Source organism: Rhinolophus sinicus, linkage group LG02 (genome assembly GCF_036562045.2).
Source record: "Rhinolophus sinicus isolate RSC01 linkage group LG02, ASM3656204v1, whole genome shotgun sequence".
Lineage (NCBI taxonomy): Eukaryota > Metazoa > Chordata > Mammalia > Chiroptera > Rhinolophidae > Rhinolophus > Rhinolophus sinicus.
In genome coordinates, this window is record NC_133752.1 from 153,435,983 (window position 1) to 153,459,799 (window position 23,817).

Sequence of the window (23,817 nt, forward strand, 5' to 3'; positions counted from 1 at the left end):
TTTTATGTTCCTTGGTCAAGCAAGGCAGCAAAAACACCCCAAATATAAGAGAATGGGAAATAGACACCACCTTTCAGTGGGAGGAGCACCAAATAATTTTCAGCCATTTAATATCTGCCACAGGGTGAAATCAGGATAACCGTCTTCAGACACAGTTCCTGCCAGGTCTATCTCCTGCTGTAGCACACCAATGAAGGAATCACATAGAGTGGTATAACTGGGATCCCACGGAGCCTACCTTAAGGCTCTAAGTTTTGAGTGCTATGGGTACTCTTCTGTGACATCAACTTCATTAAAAAAAAAAAAGAAGAGAAAAGGAGTTCCTCAAATTTAGCTCATTTTTTTCAGAGCTTTCTAGTAGAGACTTCTTGAAGGGAGAGGCAGCAGAGGTAATGACCACCTTTGATTATTGCAATGCATTAGGGCTCCATAGCTTGGGAAGAAACCAGACCCGACCCATCTGTTGGTATTATAAGGACATAGGAGAAGATGATAGTGGGAGTGTCCAAATAAATGATTATCATCACCGTATTGCTACAACATGTTACCACTGCAGTAGGCTCCTTCCATTTAGCCCCCTCACCCCCACCCCTTATTCTACCGCATCTCATCCACTACTGCCAGGTGACATTTTCTAAAATACAGCTTTCGTTACATCACCAAGCTATTCAGAAAAACCTTAATTATCCCCATTTGACTATCAGATCAAATAACAATATTTAGTTTGTCCTTCAAGACCTTCATTTCCTCAGCCGCCTTTAGCTCCTCCAACCACATTACTTAATATTCACTCCCTTGGCTTTGTCCCAGCAGACAGGGTGGTCTCCCCAACTGCCCCCTGTATAACCACCATCTTTGCCCTCTTTCTTTTTGTTCATGCCATCTTTCCTTCCTGGGATGTCTTCTTTCTCTTCTTTTGCCATTCCAAATACCTTCCAAGGTCCAGATTAAGATGTTTTTCCTGCTTAAAACATTCTTTGACAAAGTCTTCCTATTAATATTCTTTTCTGTTTACTGGCTTCTGCATTTCAGTGGAAGTCAGACCATGCTGTTGTCTTTTTTTTTTTTTTTTTTTTTTTAGAGTTGATCTCAAATTATATAATAATGGTAGAAGTAGAGGTTACATGTCAGGCATTGTTTTGTGTTTTTTCAGTGGTCTCATCTGGGCTATACATTATAATTACCTGTGCAGCTTTTGGAAAAAATGCTATGCTAGGGGGCCCACTCCTAGCCAGCCTGATTTAACCCAACTGGTGAGGGGCCTGAGCATCTGTATCTTTGAAAAACATTCTGGGTAATTCTGATATGTATTAAGGTTGAGGACCACTGGTGAGGGAAACACACTGTATGAATTTTTTCAGATCTCATCTCGTTCTTGGGAAATGCCTCATATTTGACAGAATAACATTAAATTTGGAGTAGGGAGAAATGAAATGTAAATTTCATTTTTTTGATCAGCAGTTTCAAAATCTGTAAGTTAACATTAAAAAATAGAAATTCTTCCAGGGAGGGGAAACTATCCTTTTTCATCTTTTTAGTCTGAACACACAGTGCATTATGTGCACTTGATATATATGCAATACATATTATTTGCATGGAATTAAAAGACAGAATCAAGTAAGTAGACACTGCATGTCGTTTTTCTTCTCCTGAGCTGTATCAAAATTTTAAGACCTTTGTTTTTCTGTCTCTGAAATACTCGAGACAAAACAAACAAACAAAAAACCTGATTTCTTTTGCTTTCTGATAGGCAAAAAGGTAAAGGATGAGCTTACTTAACTTTCTCTCCCTTGCGATTGAAGACAAGTTTGCATGTGGATTGCATAAATGAATTATTTCCAGGTTTGTGATAAATAATACATCATTAGGTAACTGATATTTCTTAGGTCTTACGACTCAAGATAAATGGTTGCCGTTCATCATAGTTTCATTTTTAGATCCTTTCTACTTCAGATAGTCTGTTCAACTGTTTATTATTATTGGGTGAGAAATTTAGATGGTTTTATTCCCATTGCCCATGTACTCAGCACTTGAAGGAAGTCATTAAAATCATCCTTTTGAAATTACTTAATTCCCCGTTATTCTTTCCCAGAGGTATTTTTGACCCTGTGATGCCTAGTAAGACATCTTAGAACCTTTTCTCATTTCTCTTTATCCTTCTTAAAATGTCTGCCCAAATGGCAAAGCATTGCAGTGGGCTTCTGAAATTTATTCGACGGTTTTATTAGTGGTCTTTAGTATTCTTTCTTTGAAATGTCAGCTCAAGTTAGTACCATAGTTTGTACTGACAATAAAAAGAATACGGTTTCACCCCATTTAGATACCCATTGTTCTTCATCAGTAAAGAAGAATGAAAATAACAAAAAACAGTTTAAAAATTTGTTGCTTGCTTTCTACACAACAGAACTTTAGAAATAACTTCTCTGTAGCTTGGCTTATAACCATTCATGGCTGTGGGATACTTAATAACACAGAACCATCTAGTTGGTTAAGTTTTAAAAAATCAGGCCAGTTCGTTATCAAGTTGTCTCTAATTTCCCATCTTAACATTCAAAATAATTAATAGAGATTTTGATTTTGTGTCCTCAGAAAGGTCAGAATATCCGATTAAGAAGTGAAAAGTTCATCAAGATTTTTGTGAATAAGTGATTTTAATCATTTGGATTTGGACAGTTTAATTCCAAAAATGTTAAGTCATTTGTTTATAACTTGTAACAGTTTCCCACAGAAACTGGAGGTCAGATTTGTTGGCAGGACACAACATTTGGAGTATCCTGAAGTGTTGTGCTAAGAGAACATAATGTCATGCTGTCAACCTGACAGTGCGCATTTTTTCCTGAGGAAAGCCCATTTGTTTTTCTCTTACGGAAAGCTCGGAAGATGACACATCTCCATTTTCTGGGCTCCAGCTCTCATTGAATAAGAATCTGGCAGTCTCTGTGCAGGAAATCCTTGTCCTCATGGTTAATAACGAAATATTATGCTAAAATATTGATGTTTCTATTGTCCTTTTTTGAAAAAAAAAAAAAAGGCTAAAAACAGTTGTCATCACATTTCCGATGCATGCCCGGTTAATGAATAAATGAGAGTTAATGAATAAATGAGACAGTATGTGTTAAATTCGTAGCCAGTCCAGTGCCTCGCATATAGTAGGCACTCCTTAAATATTATTATAAGTATTTTTCAGTAAGCCTACAATGAATTGTTCCTAACATGATAAATGATAAAGTGACTACATCTAGAATATATTGATAGGCTTTGAAACGCATATCATCTGGGATGAAATTGCCTTGTTTTCTGCTCTTTTCAGAACATCTTCAAAGTAGTTCTTAATGGCTTACAAAAGTTTTAACACATCTGTCGACTTGTCATTTGGGTTTTTGTTTTTTTTTAATCACACTTGAATTTCCGTTTTTGCTCATTGCTTTAAAAAGTGTGTGGTTTACAAATATTTTAAATTGTAATATATATTTTTCAATGCATTGCATTATTTTAAATGGTTATTTCCCAATGCCATTCAACACGCCTGCAATCACATGCTCAGCTGGATTAGCAATTGACTTATGTCAAAGTAGGAGCATGTAAAAAAAATGGAGCACTTAATTGGGATTTCACAGTGATTTCCACATAAACCAGCTTAAACAAGGTGTATTTATGTATAGACATCAGGAATTGACTAATCCCCTGTGTAAATAAGTATATGTGTGTTAAAGAGTTGATTTAAAATGGTGAAGAAATTCTGCGCAATAGAACTTTGAGCCTGGTCATGACACATGCAGTTGTTTAGCCACTAGAGTTGTTACTACAGATAGCATGTAATTTGGATTACAGCTTTACTATATTAAAATAATGTACAGCAATATAAAAAAAAAAACTGTTCAATTACAACTCTTTTTCTGGCTAATTTTAACACTAAGATATTTATTACAAGTGAACTTAATTGATCACTTGTTTCAGATGAACCACCCATTTTTTATTTTTTTTTACCCCTTATTTTTCCATTTTTGGGGCTGTAGGGTTAGACTGAGAAACACCTTGGTTAGAGTTATAAAATGTGTAACTTGTACATATCCTGCATCATTATATTAATAGTATCTGTCGTTAGTGTACTTATTTTCTATTGAGCAAAAATATTCCTTTTTTGTGTGTGTTTCCAGCTATTGTGATAAATGTGTAATTGTATGTATGTAAATGCAAGATCACTGAGTCTTTTTCTTTTATCTCAATTTAAAAACTGCCAAATAACACAATAGCCATAACTTAATTATCAATGGAGTGTTTATTTTGGAGATGAAATAAGTTAGTTAACAGAAATGCTTGAGAATAAACATAATGAGGCAACTTTTATACATAGAAATGCATTTCCATTTTTCAAAATACTTCATATATCCATAAAAATAATGGAAAATATAACTCTGTCTAAATAATGCAATATACTTGGAATATAATTTAAGATGTTAAATTCAAATGAAGTGACTTATCATTTCTATGATGGTTTTATAGTCAATATAAGAACAACTTATAATAATGAAAAATTTTTAAAGTTTTATTGAACTTTTTGAACACCAAAATTGGTCTTTTTTTCATACTTTGTTTAGTTGCCGTATTTTCAAAATAGCATAAGACAAACATTTTATTGTAAGATCCAGCTATTAAAAAGGAACATTAATATTGACCACTTTCCATTATATTAGAGAAAAAAACCTGCATTTATGATTAAGTTACAATTTGAAAGCATTAAGAGCCCTGAGACTACAAAAGTCTTATGGGAAATACACTTATCTGGAGGTATCCTTCAAAGACTTTAGTGACAATAAACACATGCTCATTAATTGGCTAATATACGAGTCTGAAATTACGGTGTTGTTAAAAAAGGTATGTATGTGTATCAAAATAATTTTCACTATATGTAATTTAGAAGAGAAAAGAAAAGAGTTGCCATTGAGTGTGTAGAGCAGGGGTGTCCAAACTGCGGCCCGTGGGCCAACTGCAGCCCGCAATCCATTTTTAATTGGCCTGCAGCAAATTCCAAAAATATATTTAGTTCACTTAAATAAACCAGGTGAGGCAATACGTACTTCACCTTGAGGGAGGGGCCCGGCTGTTTGTGTATTTTACCGCATATGGCCCTTGGTAAAAAATGTTGAAAAAAGTTTGCACACCCCTGGTGTAGAGCAAGTAATAAAAACATTTATTTTGAAGTCATGGTCTAGATTTCAAGGTCATCTGTTACAGAAGATACTGTATTTCAGGCTAAGTCGGGAGCAGAGAAGGGGTTAATTTCCTCATCCTCATTGTTTACCTAAGATGATCAGAAGTTTCCTGTGTCATAGATTTGCTGATCATTCATTCATTTGTTAAAAATGTATTGACTATTTAGAATGTGCCAGGCACTCTACTGGGCATGCCCTTGTAAAAGGAAGTTGCCCACCTTCAGGAAATCTCACCCACATTTATATTGTATTAAACCTCATTAGGATACAGTGTATTTAAGGTACTTAACCAAAGGTGGGCACATAGTAAGTGCTCAATAAAAAAGAGCTATTAATGTTCTATGCCACCCTTTATAGCTATTTTTCATCTACTGAGGAACAGAGTTTAAAATTTATGTACCAGAGTAATGATAACTAGCCCATGGATGTGTATTGGACATGTTAGAAGCAGCATAGTTTAATAAAATGAGAAGAACAGAATTATATGACAACTCCCTATACTATAAGCGTAAATGCTTTCCGTTTAATTAGATTTCTCTTGCAATAAAATGTTACTACTCTTCTCAAACACTTTGAAATGTGTAAATGTGATCAGCAAAACCACTTTTTGATAGGGAATTGTTCAGTACATTAACTGTTATAAACTTTGGAATCCAACTAACTATGTATTTCAAAAATCTTTCTGAAATTAAACAGTAGAGTAATATAAACGCTTTAAAAAACTGAACGTAAGCACTTAACATTCAGATTATTTCTTGGTATTATATCTAGAGCTGTGCTACTCAATATGACAGCCCCTAGCCATATGAGTCTATTTAAACCTAAAATAATTTAAATTAAGAATTCAGTTATCTAGTCATCCTCGCTATATTTCAAGTGCTCAGTAGTCATGTGTGACAAATCAATAGATACCATATAGGACAGTGCAGATAAGGACATTTCCATCATCGTAGATAGTTCTCTTGGATTGCGTTGCTCTAGGATATTTTAAATAAAGAAGTATTTGATATTTGCTACTTAGAATTATGACCACACAGAAAATGAACTATTATATTTGGTTTTGATAATTTGAGGCTTTCCACTACATCTTCTAAATCTTGATTAAATTATTTGGCAAGCTCTTCAACAAATAAAGGCTGGAACTTTGAAGTTTTAAATGACTTTAGTTTCAGTAAAAGTAATAACTAAGTAAAGGCTCAGAAAATGAAGTGCTTTTACTCAATGACTTTTGGGAAACTGGAACTTTGAATATTGTTTAAAAGAAATGGCTAATCAATGAGATCGATGCTTTCTCTGCAGCACCTTCCAAACCTTTTTTCCTGAGTGCCCCGCCATTCTACTCGGCCTGCTGTGGTGGGTCCTGTCGGCGCGCTGCATCCCCCACTGCTTTTCCAAGTAAGTTTTTATGCTTCATCAGCAATGCCTCAGTTATTCTGTAAACCAAAGCAGCAGGATATAATGTGCTCTGGAAAACTAATTGGTAATGCAATGGCAGGGAGCTAATTCCTCACTAAAAATCACAGCGATCCTATTCAGGAGGTTTCCAGAGATTTATCAAACCTCAGCACACTGAGCAATTGTGAGCGGTTTCCAATGGCATTGAAACCCAGGGCTGACACACCAAGGAAAGCGACTTGTTTTCCATGTGATAGAAAAGATTTCAGAGGGACCAGTTTGGCTCTTTTTGAAAATGTGTAGCAATACCCATTTAAAGAAGAGAAAAGGAAGGCTAAGAAATTATGCTGTGTAAAATTTCCATTCAGCTAAATGTGTGACACAGAAGGTCACTAGGTGGCCATAGAAAATAATTTAAAATCGTCAAGATTGTAAAAAGAGATGAATGCCTCTCCTTTGTGATCTTGAAGAAAACCAGTCAGCGTTGTATGAAATATTTGCAAGAGAACTGTTCTTCAAACATTACAAAACTTCAATAGGGTCCAGGGGTGGAGTGAGAATGACAATTTTCAAAAACTTGTAGAGTGTGTATGTGTGTGCACACACGTAAATAAAAAAATGTCTCAGTGAAAGTAAATAACATTCACCTTGGTCTTGAGATTTCTAGGACAGAGAAGAATCTGCAGGCAGAGAATTTGAGTTTATGATAAAGAAGTCCAGTGGAGAAGTGCCTTTATTTCAGCTGCCCACGAGAAAACATGGATTCAGGTTAACAGCTCTGCCAGGTGAAAAGTGAAGTGGGAGCTGAGTCAGGCTGAAGTCAGAGCTCTGTCATAGCTGAGTGCAGAAGGCGGCTGCCTCTCTCTGTGTGTTTCATGAATGTTTCAGGAGAGCAGTTGCTCAGCAGAGTGATTCCTGACAAGTGAGGCAGCAAATGCTGGCCGTTTAATGAGCTGCAAGCTTCTGAGCATCTCTTTAGGGGGCTGATACTTTCCCACAGAGCACTTTACATGGCTGGGACCCAGCCACAATGGGTGACAGATCCGTGACCAATCGCCACTTTCACTTGACTCATCCACACGCGACCTCACCACGATTTTTCACTGTGCAGATGAACTTTAGGAACCATTTCACATGGAAAAGGCTTGGGCAAGGGTCAGTTGCCCTTTTGTATGGTCATAAAGCAAGGCTCTGTGTGCCAGTCTTTTCTGCTGTCTCACATTCCAAGTGAATTTCTGGACACCATTTAAAGCACTTGACTGAAAAATAAAGCAGTGAATGAAACTGACTTTTATAGACTCATTCTAGCTCATCTTCCCATATAACTCTGTCCACCTGAAAAGGGATTTAGTGGATGAGCTGAGTGTATATAGGACTTGCTGAATACATAGGGCCCATTATCAACTGTGGGGATTGTTTATGAACCAGGACTGATACACTACTATTTTGGAAGTGACCTATTAATTGTCCATTTAACTAGAATGCATTGATTCAAATAGAAAAATGGAAACCATGACTAAACCTTTTACTCGCTCCTTCAAGGTGGTCTCCCATGAGGGCAATTGAAAACTGTTGTGCAAATTGAGGAGACATTTATCACCGTATAACGAGAGTATCAGGAAAAGACTGCTGGAGTAGTGACTAAAAACCCCAAAACCGGATACCATAGCATAGTGGCATTCCTGTGTGGAATTAAATCTTTAGTGTTGTATTCCAGAGGTGGAGATAACAAAAGGTCCCACACCTAATTTCAGTTATTTCACCTTGATGTAATACTAGTCTTCTACTTTAGAAAACCTCTGGCAATGGAGTTTAGATAAGTGTAAATGGACAAAAAAATCCCGTGTAACAACAGGTGGACATTTGTAAATGTGTGTGTATTCATTTTCTAGCACTGTTTTAGTAAGAGTCTCCAAGCCATGATAGCACACCAATGTCCAGGCCAGTTTAATAAATAGAGCACATAGAAATAATTCTGAAGACATTTCCAAAATAACTTCATCTTCTCAATGGCTTCAAAATTTACTTTCTGCAGTCTCATTTTCCTCTGCTTCCCAGTCCTTCCTACTTGATGCTTTTGGACATAACCGTTGTAAATGTGGTGGTGTCGATCCCTGGAGGTTTATAAAATCCCAAGCTTATCTTTTTTATTTAATAAAGCACACAGAGGGGAAAATCAGCACAGCTCAGATCAAGAGAATGCTGCAATTTGTTTGTTTTCATTTCTAAAGTTGGCACTTGAAAACGGTTTAGAGATACCATGAATTTTTAAAGTAAACATTGGTGTCTCATTAGTTATAAATCTGAAATGAATTTCTTATTTTGTTGTGTATAATGCTCATTGTGTTGGCAGCAAATAATGAAATGGTGGATTTATGCTATCAATAAAGCATTTTACATAAATAATCAGGAGGCCAAGGAACAGTTAATAAGGCTCATGTCTGCACAGTAATCATTTTTATTTAAGGCATTTACTAGATTTTCTTTTTTTCTTCTCTTTTTAATAACAGGAACGATTTTTATGCCCAAACATTTAATTCTTTTTTCCATTGTACAAAAGAAGAAAAATGAACTGTTTAAGTAATGTTGTATTAAGTTTCAGCTCGGACAGCCAAAAATTAAGGTTTATACTAAAAATTGTAATAAGTGATGAAATCAATGGCCCTCATTATTGTTTCACAATATTGACTTCACTATGTCTGAAAGTGTAGGATCAGATCAACATGTCCATAACTAGCAAGTGAAATATCACTTTGACTCTTTTAACATGATTCACTTGTTTAAAATTGATTTAGTTTTTCTTGTTAACTTTCAGATTTATGATTGACTCGTTGCAATGTGGAAACGATCATTCATTCAGTGCCCTTCTCACATATAATAAATAGTTTAATAGGCTATTTAAGCACAACCCTTAGAGTGGGGAAAAATTAAAAGGCAGTGGTTAAAAAGTTCTCCCCTCCCTCAAAGCAGTGTGAGGAAAACCTTTGATATTACATCCATAAGGCTTTTTTTCAAAATAACACATTTCTCAGCTAAGAGGAAATGGAAAGTTGTGGAATGTATGCAGAGAATGACCTTAAAAAGAAACTACCTGAAAAAATACAGGAGTCTTAATTATGTACAATAGCTAATTGAATTCATCAGGTAATTATTTCGTTTTTGTCCTTGAGTACTCAACTAGAATTTGACCTTTTGAGAATTTTATGTATTAAATGACAAAGTTTAAATTGGGAGCAGCATTATAAAAATATGAACAGGGAAATATTCTGGGACAAACTGCTCAGCCTTTTTCTTGGGAGATGACCTTATATTCTCCATTTTGAGATCATTTCCCTCTCTTCCCTTCTTTGTTAAAACCTAAAAGAACACAATATATTCTCCAAATTTAAATTTAGGATTTTGTTGAAGGCAGCAGGAAAGGGACATTATGTTGTTATTGCGCATGTAGGTTGGTCCTGTGAGTGTTACTGTCAAACGGTGGCAATGCTCTGATAGTACTTTTGCCACCTGACCTGACTGTGCTTTCAGCTGGAGTGGTGAGTGGGCTGAGGAAACTGACCAAGACCTGTGGAAGTCGGTAAAAGACTGCATGAAAGTTTCTTTCCTAAGGCTTTCTCTTTAGCACTCTGTTATCTTCAGAGGATGCAGAATTAGGTTCTGATAGAGTAAGAAGCCTAATTATGTTGCTGAGTTTGTACAATAAGTTGAATATAGATTTTGACTTCTCAATAGTGAAGGGAGGGGTGCTCCATAGATAAATGACACTCGTTCAACCAGGAAGAATGTTTAAAGGAGTCAGAGACTCAAAGACAATAGATTTTCCAGGTTGATGGCTCTATTCAGCGGTTCTACAGAGGCAGTGAAAGTATATGGGTAACGTTCCTGCAGCAGAGTTTCCCTTCTCCCCACGTGTTCATAAGTAGTAGTGGTGGGGGTTGGGAATATAGGGTACTTCTCCCTCATCTTATCTATAGCCCTGCCTGAACGTAACATGAAATCTCGTAGGGCAGCTGAGAAAGTCCTGATTTTAGATTCCCCCAAACAAGGGCACAAGTACAGTATAGGGGAGGGAGAGAACTGGATGAATAGAACAAAGTAGGAAAGGGTTGTACTGTTAGCTCGGTATGTGTCTACAGAATGAGGTGAGGTGACTGGATTGTGCTTTTAGAAATACTGTGTTTCCCTGAAAATAAAACCTAGCCAGACCATCAGAACAGGAAACAGCAAGGTCAGTGCCATGGCAGGGTCCAGGAGCTTACAGTGGACCAAAAGCAGCAGTAGGGATGAACGGTCCAAAACTCTGTCAGGGCTTTCTGAAGCAGTAAGGCGAAAGAATATAGGACAAAGAAAACTAACCCAAATGGGATCAATAATCCAGAGGTGCCAGTGAGTCAAGGTGTGTCGAAACATCACACAAAGTACTAGCACCCTGTTCCTGGGGACATGACTCTTGGATTGCAGTGGTAACAAGACAGGGCAGAGCTGCAGCTTTTTGCTCTCAGGCTGATGTCTAGGAAGTGACTATATCGGTCCCCCTTTGTTCTCTAGGGATTGCTGGCTGTTATAAATAGCAATGCCCTGTCTTCAGAAATAAGACTTGTTTTCTAGAGGTCAAGGAAAAAGAAGAGGCAGAGGCTTCCACTAATTAATCTAATGTTGTGTCTCTCTATTGCTGCCTACCTTCCCCTCCCCACCCCAACAATATCATTCACACACACCTCCATTTGCAGTGTCCTTACTAGGCCCATTACACATGGAGATTCCCTGGGGGGTGGTGCTTGGGGACCATCTTAGGATCTAGGGAATCATGCTTTTGAAAACTTCTCCATCCCAGGTTATTCTGCCATTTTCATATGACTGTCCCCACCTTCTGACCTCTTTCCCTGCCCACTCACAACGTTGACAATCTTTGGTATAATTTTAAAGAGCATTGATTGGCCTCACTCTGCTTTGATATGTGACCTCAATTACACAACTTCACTTTCTGGAGTTTCTATTTTTGTCCTATGGAAAATGGGGATGACAGTATCTACTGCTGGGAATTATTGTAAAGATTATGTAACGTGCTGTATGTAGTTGGCACATACATCAGCAGATGTTGAGCTCCAAATATATATTGAAGCCACATTATAAAACAATAATAATAATGATAATAATAATGATATCCCCAAATTGGTAGCGCCTGTAGCACCTTGATTTGGTGGTCCTGGATTTTAAAGCCTCCTTTCTACTATATGACTTAAACTCTGTATCTGTTTATTTTTATATTATTCATTTGTTTATTTTTTTTATCTCCTGGAAGTTTCTGTGCAAGTCAGACATTTGTGATGCATTTAGGAATAGTTGGAGGTATTTGTTGCTGATAACTTTTCAATAGCTTCTGAGAGATTTTTGAGTCACTAACAAGTTCTGGAAGTCCATGTTTGTTTGCAGGCATAAATTTGAGCATGTATTCTTAGGTTTAGGAAGTATGGAAATGGTGTAGGTTCCTCAGTGTGGCTTATGATTAGATCCAGAGGTAGCCCATAAAAGACTCATGGGTGAGATGTGGAAAGAAGCATCAGTGGTAGAAGCAGCATCTTGTAACACACTTCTTGTAGGAACCCAAGGCACATCACTTTATGAAAACAAGCGTGACGTGTGTATTGCAGGCGGCACCAAGAGAAGCCAGGCAGCTATCAAAGAAAAGAAGAATGTGATGTTCTTTATCTTGCCATATTGTTGCTTGTATGTTGGTGGAATTCATGTTTGTAACAGGGCACTGAAACCTGAGGGCCGGACCCAGGGGTCGACCCTCTGACCCTCACAACCACCCCAGGACTCTCATTTAGACGTTGGTGTCTGGTTTGAGTCTGTGAGCCCGAAAATGTTAGTACTTACCACAACAGTAAGAATAATTTATTTGTAGATTCCCTTGGTGGAACTCTTCTTTCTCTTTACTTAAAACTAGTTCATTAGGAAAACGTATGGGCTTCTATGAAAAGTTTTAGGGGCATTTAAATGTGCTACCCCACTGTTTTATTTAAACATGAAGGGGCTAAAATGTGTAAAATTCTGACTTCTACTTATAAAACCTCTATTTAGAAAAAAAAAAGTATATGTAGATTTTTAAAAAAAAACTAGCCTCCATATATTTAGGTCCATAAATTTGCTTTTCATTTCTATATAGATATAGAAAGTTATATTAACTCAGAAAATATTGGCCTTTTGAAAATGCTAAGTTGGTCAGGTCCTTATTGAAATGCTTTCCACTGTGCCAAGTTCTAACCTCAACTTGTTTCAGTCACCCCCGGCCCTAATCTACCTTCCCAGTTTATCTCCTGTTTCTCCCCATTCCTACCCTGCACTCTGGAAATACCAAGCTGTGTGAGATTCCTAGACCCACCGTTTTTCATATATGTTCTCACGAGCTTGCAGGTGCAAATGTTAATCCGGTTGCCCTGCCTGCCTTTGTCTAATTAGCCCCCAGGAGGAATTTCTGTTCTAGCTGCTCTGCTCTCTCACAGCTTTACTCTGTTGGCCTCTAAGACTAAGTGGCTTCTTATCTGGTGCTCTGACTGCTTTCTCTGCTCTGATCTGTGGGTATTTACCTCACTGTACTATGGCAGTCTGTATTTTTCTTGGACCTCTCCTTACCAGTGGGGAGCACCTGAAGGATGGATTGGATGCATCGTCAGTTGTCACTGAGCAACAACTGTCCCTCTGCCAGATTAGTCCCCCAAAAGGTTGCTATACTATTTGCTCATTTTTCTGAGAAACTAGACCTAGATTTATAATCTGGAGTGGACATAAATTATTTGTCCATAATTTTACATTAATAACTTATCTTAGTGTTTATTTTTGATTTTTGATCTTTTTTCTGACTTTGACTTAATTGTCAGCATAGCATGTATCTTATGTGTCATATGTGTTATAGTGTATTTTCTTTGCTGCTGTCTGATCTTCATAGTCTTCATCTTTAATGGTTCTTCAAAATTGCATTGCGTGGATATAGCATAATGTAACTTTACCTTTGGATAGTTTGGTTTCTTCCCCTAAGTGTTAATATTATAATATGGCAGTCATAATGGTAGATTAGACATATTTATAAACTAAGAATGCCACAATCAAAATATCAAGTGAAAAGGACACAGTGGAATTTGAGGACACAGTTACTAGGCTGTATAGGAAGTACCATGGGGTCCAGGCTCACAGACTAACCCAGGATGGGGAGCAGAAGCCCGTAGTCACAGATGGGAGCCTTGGCTGTATTTATAGATGTTTCTTCCTTCCCCTTCTTGACCTGCCCGAGTAAAGAAGCAGTGTGGGCAGAGGAAGGAGCCAAGGATCTGGATTCAGAAAGCCTTGCTACCAGCCGAGCTTGGTGTCCTGTGTGTAGCTTTGGACCTTAACCACTCTGAACACGTCCTCATCTGTACAGAGGATGTCTGTGGCATGTCATTCTTATAAGAAGCAAATGAAATCCAATACGGGGAAGGAAAATACATTTGTGGGATCTTTACTGTGGGCTTGGCACTGAAATTTTCTTGTGTGATTTCATCCAATCTTTATAGCATCCCTATAAGATGAGCTGGAGGAGATGAACTTGTTCCAAGTCACACTGATAAGTGCTGAGAGCCAAACCCAGTTCTTCCATACTCCAGTCTGTGTTCTGACACTTTCTAGAGAAACATCATCCCACTAGATAAATCTGTGCTCTCAAATAATGCAGAAGTGCCAATTCCATGTTCTCTATACCAAGGAAAGTTCAAGAAGAAAAGCATTTAGAAAAAGATGAACAAATTGAGATATTTAGAATATCTTTTATTATTGACCACTGTTGCATAAGACTACTTAAATCTGTGGTAAAGAAATAGTAAATCCAGTTGTCAATACCTGACTTCAAGATATGACCTTGGCATGAGACAGGCAAAAAGTAGGTGCTGTAAATGGAGAATTAACTAAGATCCTATGAGAGGATGAAAGGATAGGGCATCAGTAAAAGTAGACCTTTGTAAAGAATTGGGCATGATTACATCCCAGGGGCTCTTCTAAGGAGATGTAAATATTATAGAGCTGGAAGGAAAGAGGGAGAAGCCAGTGGTTCTTCTTGCATTGGGAGGATGAACCAGAGTAAGATGTAACCCAGGGCTGAGGGACTAGCTGGGAGATGTTTGCAGTATTTTAGACAAATAGGAAAGGAAGCTATCATATTACAGCAGTAGAATTAACAAAATTTTTCATTTATTGACATTCTCCTTCTAAAATATAAGTTGAATTGTGTCAGTATTGCATAGGGTTAGAAGCCTTTGTTTTGGAATCAGTCTTTTGGGGTTTGAAACCCTAGCCATGTGACCTTGGGCAAAGTTTCTTCATTTTATTCACCTGTAAAATGGGGGAGAAGAATAGTAGCACTCATGGTACCGATTGGTTGGGAGAATTAAATGAAATAACGCAAGTCAGCAGCTTAACACAGAGTGAATGTAACAGTATAGAGTAAGTGCTCAGTGTATGTTTTTTATTACCATGTCACACCCTACTGAAACATCTTCTGTTGACCTTCAGTGCCTATTGGATAATGTCCCAAACCCTTATAGTCTTTTATGATCTGGCTCCATTCCACTCCATAATCTCCATTCCAGAGGTCCAAATGTCTTTAAGAGCCTGGCAGGTAAAAAACAAGCTAGGTGAGGCTATGGCAAACTGGGGGCCACACACTTCCTCTAAAGGAGCTATCTGCTACTCATTCATGTAGCTCTTTGCTTTGCGGAAAGTGAGCCCGGTGTGGTTACCTTTGAGGAGATGTTGGAAACCTGGACTTCCTGTGAACCTCCCGGTTAATATATGTGGACAAGTCAACCAGAATTCTTCATCACTACTCTAAGACCAAACAAAGCCCGTTGGCAGGCTGGATATGGTTGCAAGCTTGCACTCTCTGCTTCATGCCCTTCCCCAGTCTTGCATGCTGCTTCCTTCTCCTTGGCTAGACTGTATTCCTTTGTGCGTTAGTGCTTTTAGACATGCTCGTCACTCTGCCGGGATTGGCTTTCATTCTTTCTCCACTGGGCTGCTTTGTTCTTTTAGACTTGGCTCAACCTGACTGTTTTCTCTGGACTATTCTACTTCTGTAATTTCCTCCTTCGTGATACTGGAGCTTTTTGTAGATCATTCAATTCATTTGCTTGTTATTTTTTTTTTTTTTAGAAATAATTATTAAGCACCAAAATGCATATCAGCTACAGCCATAAACTGGAGTCCCTACTCCCCTGGTGCCTATTTCTGGAGTGATGTTCATGTATCAGGGCTTCCACATGAAAGTTAGCTCCTGGATAGGAGGGACCATGTGCTATTTGTCTGGTATCCTCAGCAATTAGCCCAGTGAGCCTGATACCCAGTGTATTAGTGTTTTCTTGCTGCTTTAACAAATTTCCACACACCTAGCATCTTAAAACAATATAAACTTAATTATCATACAAACTTGCTATCTTTAGGTCTGAAATGATTTCACTGGATTAAAATCAAGGTGTCATCAGGGCTGCATTCCTTCTACAGCCTCTACATGGGAATCTGTTTCCTTGCCGTTTCCAGTTTCCAGTGGCTGCCTGCATTTCTTTGCTTGTGGCCCCTTCCTCCATCTTCAAAGCAAGAAGTGTAACATATTCAGATCTCTGACTATGACTTCCTTTTTTTTCCTCCCTCTTCCACCTATGAGGACCCTTGTAATTGCATTGGACCCTCAAGGATATTCCAGGATACTCTCCTAATCTCAATGTCAGCTGATTAGCAACTGTAATTCCATCTGCAACTCTAGTTCTCCCTTGCCATGTAATCTAACATATTCATAGGTTATGGGGATTAGGACATGGGCATCTTTGAGAAGGTCATTATTCTGCCTACCACAACTGGGAAGATGAATGAATGAATGAATGAATGAATGAATGATGCATGAAACTCTCAGAGGGTGGGAACCAGTGTTGTCCTAGCCACAACAGAGCACAAAAAGTAGTAAATGTCTCAGACCTGAAGGAGTTGCTGATCAGTTGAATTAGGGTGGTGGTGGTGGTGGTGGTGATTGGAGATCTTCCAAACCTCCCTTCTCAGATTAAACATCTCTGACTCTTTCAAATTTTCCCTAACATCTCAGATTAAGATCAGACCCCTTATTTTATGTTCCCAAAGGCACTTTCCCTAGAAATATTTCATTATACTTGTGATGCTAGTTTAATAAATGCCTTCCACTAGATTTTGTAGGTAACAAGTGCAATAAAACACATCTATCAGTGTGTAGCTTTGAGCAGAGTACCTGGAAAATATGGTCAGTGTTCAAATATTTCCTGAGAGGATGAATAAATTAAGACTTAGAGAAAAATGAAGTGTTTAAACCACTTACTACTTATTCTGCACTGGAGCTTTTTAACTCAGGATCATGGGCTTTCTGACATGACATCCAAAATTGGGAGGACAAGTATATGTACTTTTTTCTCATTGGGGAGCAAATAGTGTTTATCAGATTCTTCATGGAGTCCATCACCAAAAAGAGGAAAAGAAACACTGCTCTGAGGGTACGAAGTTGAGAGACAAGTTTATTTGGCTATGGTACAGAGAAGGAGGATACTGTTCAGGGAAAGACAGACGGACTTATCCTCACTGAAACTAACTGGGCTTTTGTATCTTTTCCCACCGCTAGGAGAAGAGAGCGTGCTGCCTCTCCTGACACAAGACTCTAATTCCAAAGCTCGGAGGGGTATTTTGAGAAGAGCCGTATTTTCTGAGGACCAGAGAAAGGCTCTGGAGAAAATGTTTCAGAAGCAGAAATATATCAGCAAAACAGACCGAAAGAAACTTGCCATCAACTTGGGACTAAAGGAATCACAGGTACTAATTGAGCAGGATAATGTCCACTGCTCCTGATTTCTGAAGGAATACAGTGTATGCCATTCATTTGGCAAATATTCGTTGTAGGAGGTTGGACCCTGAAGTGTTATTGAAATGATTTCATAATTTTTTTTAGTGGGTGGAAATACATATCACAATTCCTATTTGGAAATAGGTCTGTACACTTAGAGGTCTAGGTGTTTGCCTTATTAATTCTTCCCACATGAACAGAAACACTGAGGATGTGGCATTTACATCATTAAATTGTTTGCTGTTTTCAGAGAAGCAGGCTACCTAATTCCTTACAAAAACAGAAACCAATTTTCCTCTTTTTCTTCATTTCCAATCCAAAATCAAGGTATGAATGAGTGACTTATAAATACCTCTTAATGGATTTCATTATTTTGCATTTTGGGCTTATGTCAAGTATAGTTAAGTAATTTCGCATTTGCAACACTTACAAACCTTTCTCATACATCGCTATTTCATATACTTTTGAATAAGACTTTCTGGCCTTTTGGGAAGTGCAGAATACTCCACTTAAAGTTTGGCCTGCTAATGACAAATAATTAACAGTATAAGGCTCCAGCCTTTCCTGTTTGATCCTTATGCTTACCATATGAAATAAGCCCTATAACCATCCACATCTTCTAGATGAGGAAATGTAGAGAAGGAAACACAAGTCTGATGTTATGTAGTAAAGCTGCTTTGGAGCTGGGCTCCCACCCCAGGCAACCTGATTCTGGAGTTTGATTTCTCCCTAACTTGGAGCCACCAGGTACAAGATATGCAGGGCACTTGGCTAAGGGGGATGGCAGAGACTGAAATGCCACAGGTACTCTGCTCGCCAGTCTGGCTTTCTTGATGCAGGGCTGCAGCCACCTGGATTTTTTGGATTAGCATAAAGGCAATGAAGGGCTAGCCGAAGTTCTGTATTAACCACCATACTCTGTTTTCCCTCAGTACAAATGACCTAGTTTCTAACTGGATTTTATTTAAACCAGCTATTTTTGGGTGAAGCTCTTGCTTCCTTTCCCTAAGGAACTGATTTGTTGCTCCCACCTTTTTTTTTAGTCATATGAAGCAGTATGTGGTGTGGTAGAGGGTAACAGGCCTAGATCAGCCCATCTGTGCTTTCCTCATTGGGTGGCAATTAATGAGTCCATACCCTTAATTGACTGCTCTGTACCTCAGTTTCTCACTTAAAAAATGGGGACAAATATAGGAATTCTGTGTCACCGAGCAATTTTAGGTGTATGGCAGATGAATCAGTAGCTATATCTTGATGGTCTAATGTATGCATGACATTGTGCTAGGTAAGCAGTAAGAGGGAAGGTTGATAAGTACTGCTTAAGATACACCACTTGCACCCCGGGAATTTATACAACCAACTGGGAAAACAAAGCAGAAGCTGATGAACACCATATAGGATATATCATGTGCTAGGTTAGATATACTGCCAAATAAAGGAACTAGATCAGTGGTCCTCAACGTTATGTATCTCTGGAGTCTCACATTCATTCTCATCTCTGGAAAGGACAGCCATATGACTGGTCCCCATACCCGTAGGGAACCTAGTGATGGAACTGTCTGATCCACAGAGGAATTGTGGGCCTGCCTGAGGACCACATGGTGGCTTGGTGGGCCTGGCCTGCGTCACACTGGTATGGGTAAGAGAGTCCAGAATCGGAGGGGAGAAAATGTGCACGTTTGGGAGGTCAGGGTGGGGCAGGCTCTGGTTGAATAGAAACTTGAAGTAGGTATTAAAAGATGAAAAGTGGCTAGGTTTGGTCTGATGGTGCTGTGAGAAAGTGTGAAAATCTCAGATAGTACATATAATCTTAAAAATTCACTATGGAAAGAGAACGCAGCAAGCATGTTAAAGAATATTTATGAGGGGGAGGACCATAATCTCTCCACTCCAAGAAAACAAATTGTTTTCCTCTTTGTATGTTATCTTCCAGTTCTTATCCACAGGCACATAGTTTTACATATTTGATTATATTGTTTTTAAAACTCAGGTGCCACAGCAATGAATGCTTTTTATCTGATTGAATTTGGTGAACATCTCAGAAGTAATTTAACATTTTCTTACTTGCGTTTGTGTCTAATGACACAATACATGGTATTTATTATGGTAAATTCAAACAAAAGAGAAAGTGGAAAAGTTAAAAATAAAAGCTCATCTAATTCCCCTTCCAATCCAACTCCTTGGTTACTACTGTCATTTTTAAACGTCTCTTGTTTGAATTTATTGGATATATTGTATTATTTTAAAAATAAAATTGCATGTGTGTTGTATATGCACTAACATATAATCACCAATATTTGCATAATGACTACCATGTGCCCTTATATTTGATGTCATTTATCCTTAAAATGACCCTATGTGGTAGCTACTTCCATTGTTATTTTACAAATGAAGAAGCTGAGACTTAGAATTGTGCACATATATTTTTAAATAAAAATGGGATCATACTCTGCATATATTTTGACTTCTTCTGAAGGACATTACAAATCACCTGTATAACCAGCATACATCACACATTAGAACATCACCTGGGCCAGTCGCCCCCTGCATAGCCCCTCCCAGTCACTACCTGCTCCTCCCACTATGCTGACTTCTAACAGCGTAGATTAATTTTGCCTCGTTTTGTACTTCATATAAGTAGAATCATTCAGTGCATATTCTTTGGTATATGGCTTCTTTTACTTAACATGAAGTTTGTGAGATTTGTTCCTGTTGTGTGTAGCAGTAGTTCCTTCGTCTTCATCGCTGTACATCAGCACACAGTGCACTGCAGCTCATCCATTCGCAGGGGCATTTGGATTGTTCCCAGTTTTTGGCCATTATAAATAATGCTGCTGACAATGCCTGTTGTTTTGCACTTTGCTTTTTTCTCCCCCATTTAAATGTCATGGAATGTTTCCTTTCATTCCAGAATGTACATATTTACTTCATTCTTTTTCAGTATCTCATAACAGACCATTGCATGGATATATCATAATTGGCTTAGCTGTCCTCAACTTTAAGTTACTTCTAATTTTCACTATTACATATCTTCATGCACTTTTAAAATATATCTGTAAGGTAGGGAACTAGGAGTGGGGTTTATACGCTTATGTACATTTTCAATTGTAATACATTAAAACATTTATTTCCAAATATAATATTAAGATATTGAGTTATATCAAATTTGCACTCTTAATAACAAATGGTCCCTTTTTACAAACTCTCCACTATTTATAATTTTAAAAAAATGTTGCCAATGTCATTGGCAATGGTACTTGTTGTTTCGTAATTTGAATTTTCCTAATCACCAGAACTTGAGTATCTTAATCGTTTTACTAGCTACTGTATTTTGCCGTGTATAATGCGCTCCTGTATATAATGTGCACCAACATTTTTAGCCCAAAATTTCAGGGAAATGGAACTAGTACTATCCATGTATAATGCACATCCTTAGTTTTCCCTCACAAATTTGGGCAAAAAAGTTCACATTATACACAGCAAATATATATTATGTATATTATATATGTAATAACACATCTTTATCCATTCCTCTATCAATGGATACCTGGGTTGCTCAGATCTTGGCTATCGTAAATAATGCAATGGACAGAGATATGATATATCTTTTTTACTTAGTGGTTTCATTTTCTTTTTTTTTGGATAAATACCCAGGTAGTACAGTAGTTCTAGTTTTAATTTTTTGAAGAACCTCCAATAGTGTTTTCCATAGTACCTGTACTAATTTACATTCCCGCCAATGGTGCATGAAGGTTCCCTCTTGATAGCCTCATCAACACTTATTTGTTGACTTTTTAATAATGGCCATTTTTACAGGTGTGAGGTGCTATCTCATGCTTTTGATTTGTATTGAGGATTAGTGATGTTGACCATCTTCTTTTCATGTTTGTTGGCCATCTGTAAGTACTCTTTAGAGAAATGTCTATTCAGGTCCTCTGCTCATTTTTTAATCAAATTGTTTTTTTGATGATGAGTTGTAGGATTTCCTTATAGATTTTGCATATTAACCCTTATTGGAAATATCATTTGCAAATATCTCCTCCCAATGCCATTCTTCTCAGAACAAGTACAACAAGTAATCCTAAAATTTATATGGAACTTCAAAACATGTCAAATAGCCAAAGCAATCTTGAGAAAGAAGAACAAAGTTGGAAGTATCACACTCCTTGATTTCAAACTATACTACAATGCTATAATAATCAAGACAGTATGATACTGGTACAAAAACAGGCACATAGATCAATGGAACAGAATAGAGAGCCCAGCAATAAAGCCTCACTTACATGGTCAATTAATCTATGACAAAAGAGGCAAGAATATGCAATCAGGTAAAGAGAGTCTCTTCAATAAATGGTGTTGGGAGAACTGGACAGATACATGCAAAAAAATGAAACTGGACCACTTTCTTACATCATATACAAAAATAAACTTAAAATGGATTAAAGACTTAAATGTTATACCTGAAACCATAAAACAAGAAGAAAACGTAAAATTCTTCGACATTGGTCTTAGCAATATCGTTTTGGATATGTCTTCTTGGGCAAAGGCAACAAAAGTAAAAATCAATAAATAGGACTGCATCAAACTAAAAAGCTTCCAAGTCTCTGCTTTTAATTCTTTTGGGTAGATTGGGAGCTTTTCACATTTATGGTATCTATATTTGTGCATAAATTTCTCATTTTTATGCACTCAGCTCTATCTTTTAATTTGTAGCCTTAGTATTTTATGTCATGCTTAAGAAAACTTTCACCTCCCCAAGATTATAATGATAACTTCTCATATTTTCTTCTAGAACTTTTATAATTTTGTTTTTATTGGTTAGCTATTTAATCTATTTGGAATTTGTTTTTGTATTTGGTAAGAGGTAGAACCTTTATTGTATGACTTTTCCCAAATATGTACATTTGTCCCAATAACATTGGTTGTGAAGAAACTCCTTTCATGATGTTTTTTTTCATTGAGATAGCACTAAAAAAAATGTCTAGATATTCACAAAATCTAAAGGAAGAAGAAAATAATGAATGTGATGAGAAAGGCAAGAATCACTAATGGGAACAAATAATAGTCTTAGTGAAAATCCATGAGAAGTACTTGGCAGGCTTTCTAGGAGTAAAGGCCCACTGCAAATAATAAATGAGCTCATGAATAGAACCAAATGCTCTGGTATATACACATTAGTACTGTTTTCTTATGAAAAGCCTTAATCGCAGGATTGTAACTGAGATGGCAGTCTTTTGAACTCAGTTGCTGGGAGTAGGTTTCTTTTGTAGCCATTTTAAACATTGCCAATCAAGTTGAAAGAATGAAGAAATTGTTTTGCCAGTCTAGAAACGCTATCTCAGATAGAATTTTTTCCTTCATTGGGATAAATTTTTAGTTGTTATACTTTAATAATTATTTCTGTAGGTAAATTTTTTTTTTCAGTTTCTGTTGTAAAAACAGACATTTACTAACTTGTTTGTGCAAAGATGTAATGTAATGCATGGAAAACAATGTGATTGGCTTTTAAGATTATCAGGAAAGCAATTGTGAAGTTCTCTGCTCAAGCACAATTGACTGCACAGGAGGTAACGAGGTAGGGTAATAGTAAAGAGAGACTCAAATGGTGTTGCGGGAAGGTATGGCTCAAATTAGAAACCACCATCATAAGTACTTTTGGGTTAATTATAATCAATTGTCATTTATTGAGTCTAATTTTCAAGTTTGATAAATCCTGGGAACAATCAAACTTGGAAACTGTATCAAGCCTGAAATTTATCAAAACATTTTGAAATGTATTCTTAATTTAGCCTCCAAAAGTTCCTGATGCGATCCGAATGTTTATAAGAGCCTGGACACTGGAGTGCGACAGTCATAGATTCTAGTCTAAGTGCTTCCATTTTACTAGGTGTGTGACCCTGAACTGATTTATTGCTCTGAACCTCAGTTTTCTTATGTGTTAAAGGAGGAATTCTTGCAGTCATTGTGAGGATCAAATTATATAATCCACATAGAGTACCTGACACCTGGTACAAAATAAACACTCAAATGCTATTACTAGTAGATAACATTTCCTTTGAATAAATAATTTAGCACAGACTAAATGATGTTTTAAAATACCTAAGAGAGTTAAATCAGTCTTGAAGATGTCAAACTTACAGGATGTAATCAATTTACCACAGTAGTTTTATTTCTTAAGTGTGCGGGGGGGGGTGAGTGGGTATTATACTAAAGTAATTTCTCGGATATTTTTGAAGGAGCCCATGTGAAAAGCCACAAGGACTTTGCTAGACTGACTCTCATCATAAAGTAGAAGGCATAATAGGGGAACTTATAGTTTAAAAT

The 23,817-nt window shown here is 37.3% G+C and overlaps 1 protein-coding gene across 3 annotated transcripts in view; it reads left to right on the top strand.

Moving 5' to 3' along the window:
* The window catches only part of DBX2 (developing brain homeobox 2), a 37,199-nt gene that overhangs the window by 7,849 nt on the left and 5,533 nt on the right, over positions 1–23,817 (top strand). For 2 of the 3 annotated variants that reach the window (XR_012494003.1, XM_019748352.2), the window contains exons 2-3: positions 6,513–6,608; positions 17,275–17,462. Coding sequence is in view for 2 of the 3 variants with exons in the window: in XM_019748352.2 (XP_019603911.1) it covers positions 6,513–6,608; positions 17,275–17,462 (284 nt within the window). In the remaining variant the exon portion in view is untranslated. The remainder of the gene's footprint in view (positions 1–6,512; positions 6,609–17,274; positions 17,463–23,817) is intronic. The other variant, XM_074325808.1, reaches the window with a different exon arrangement.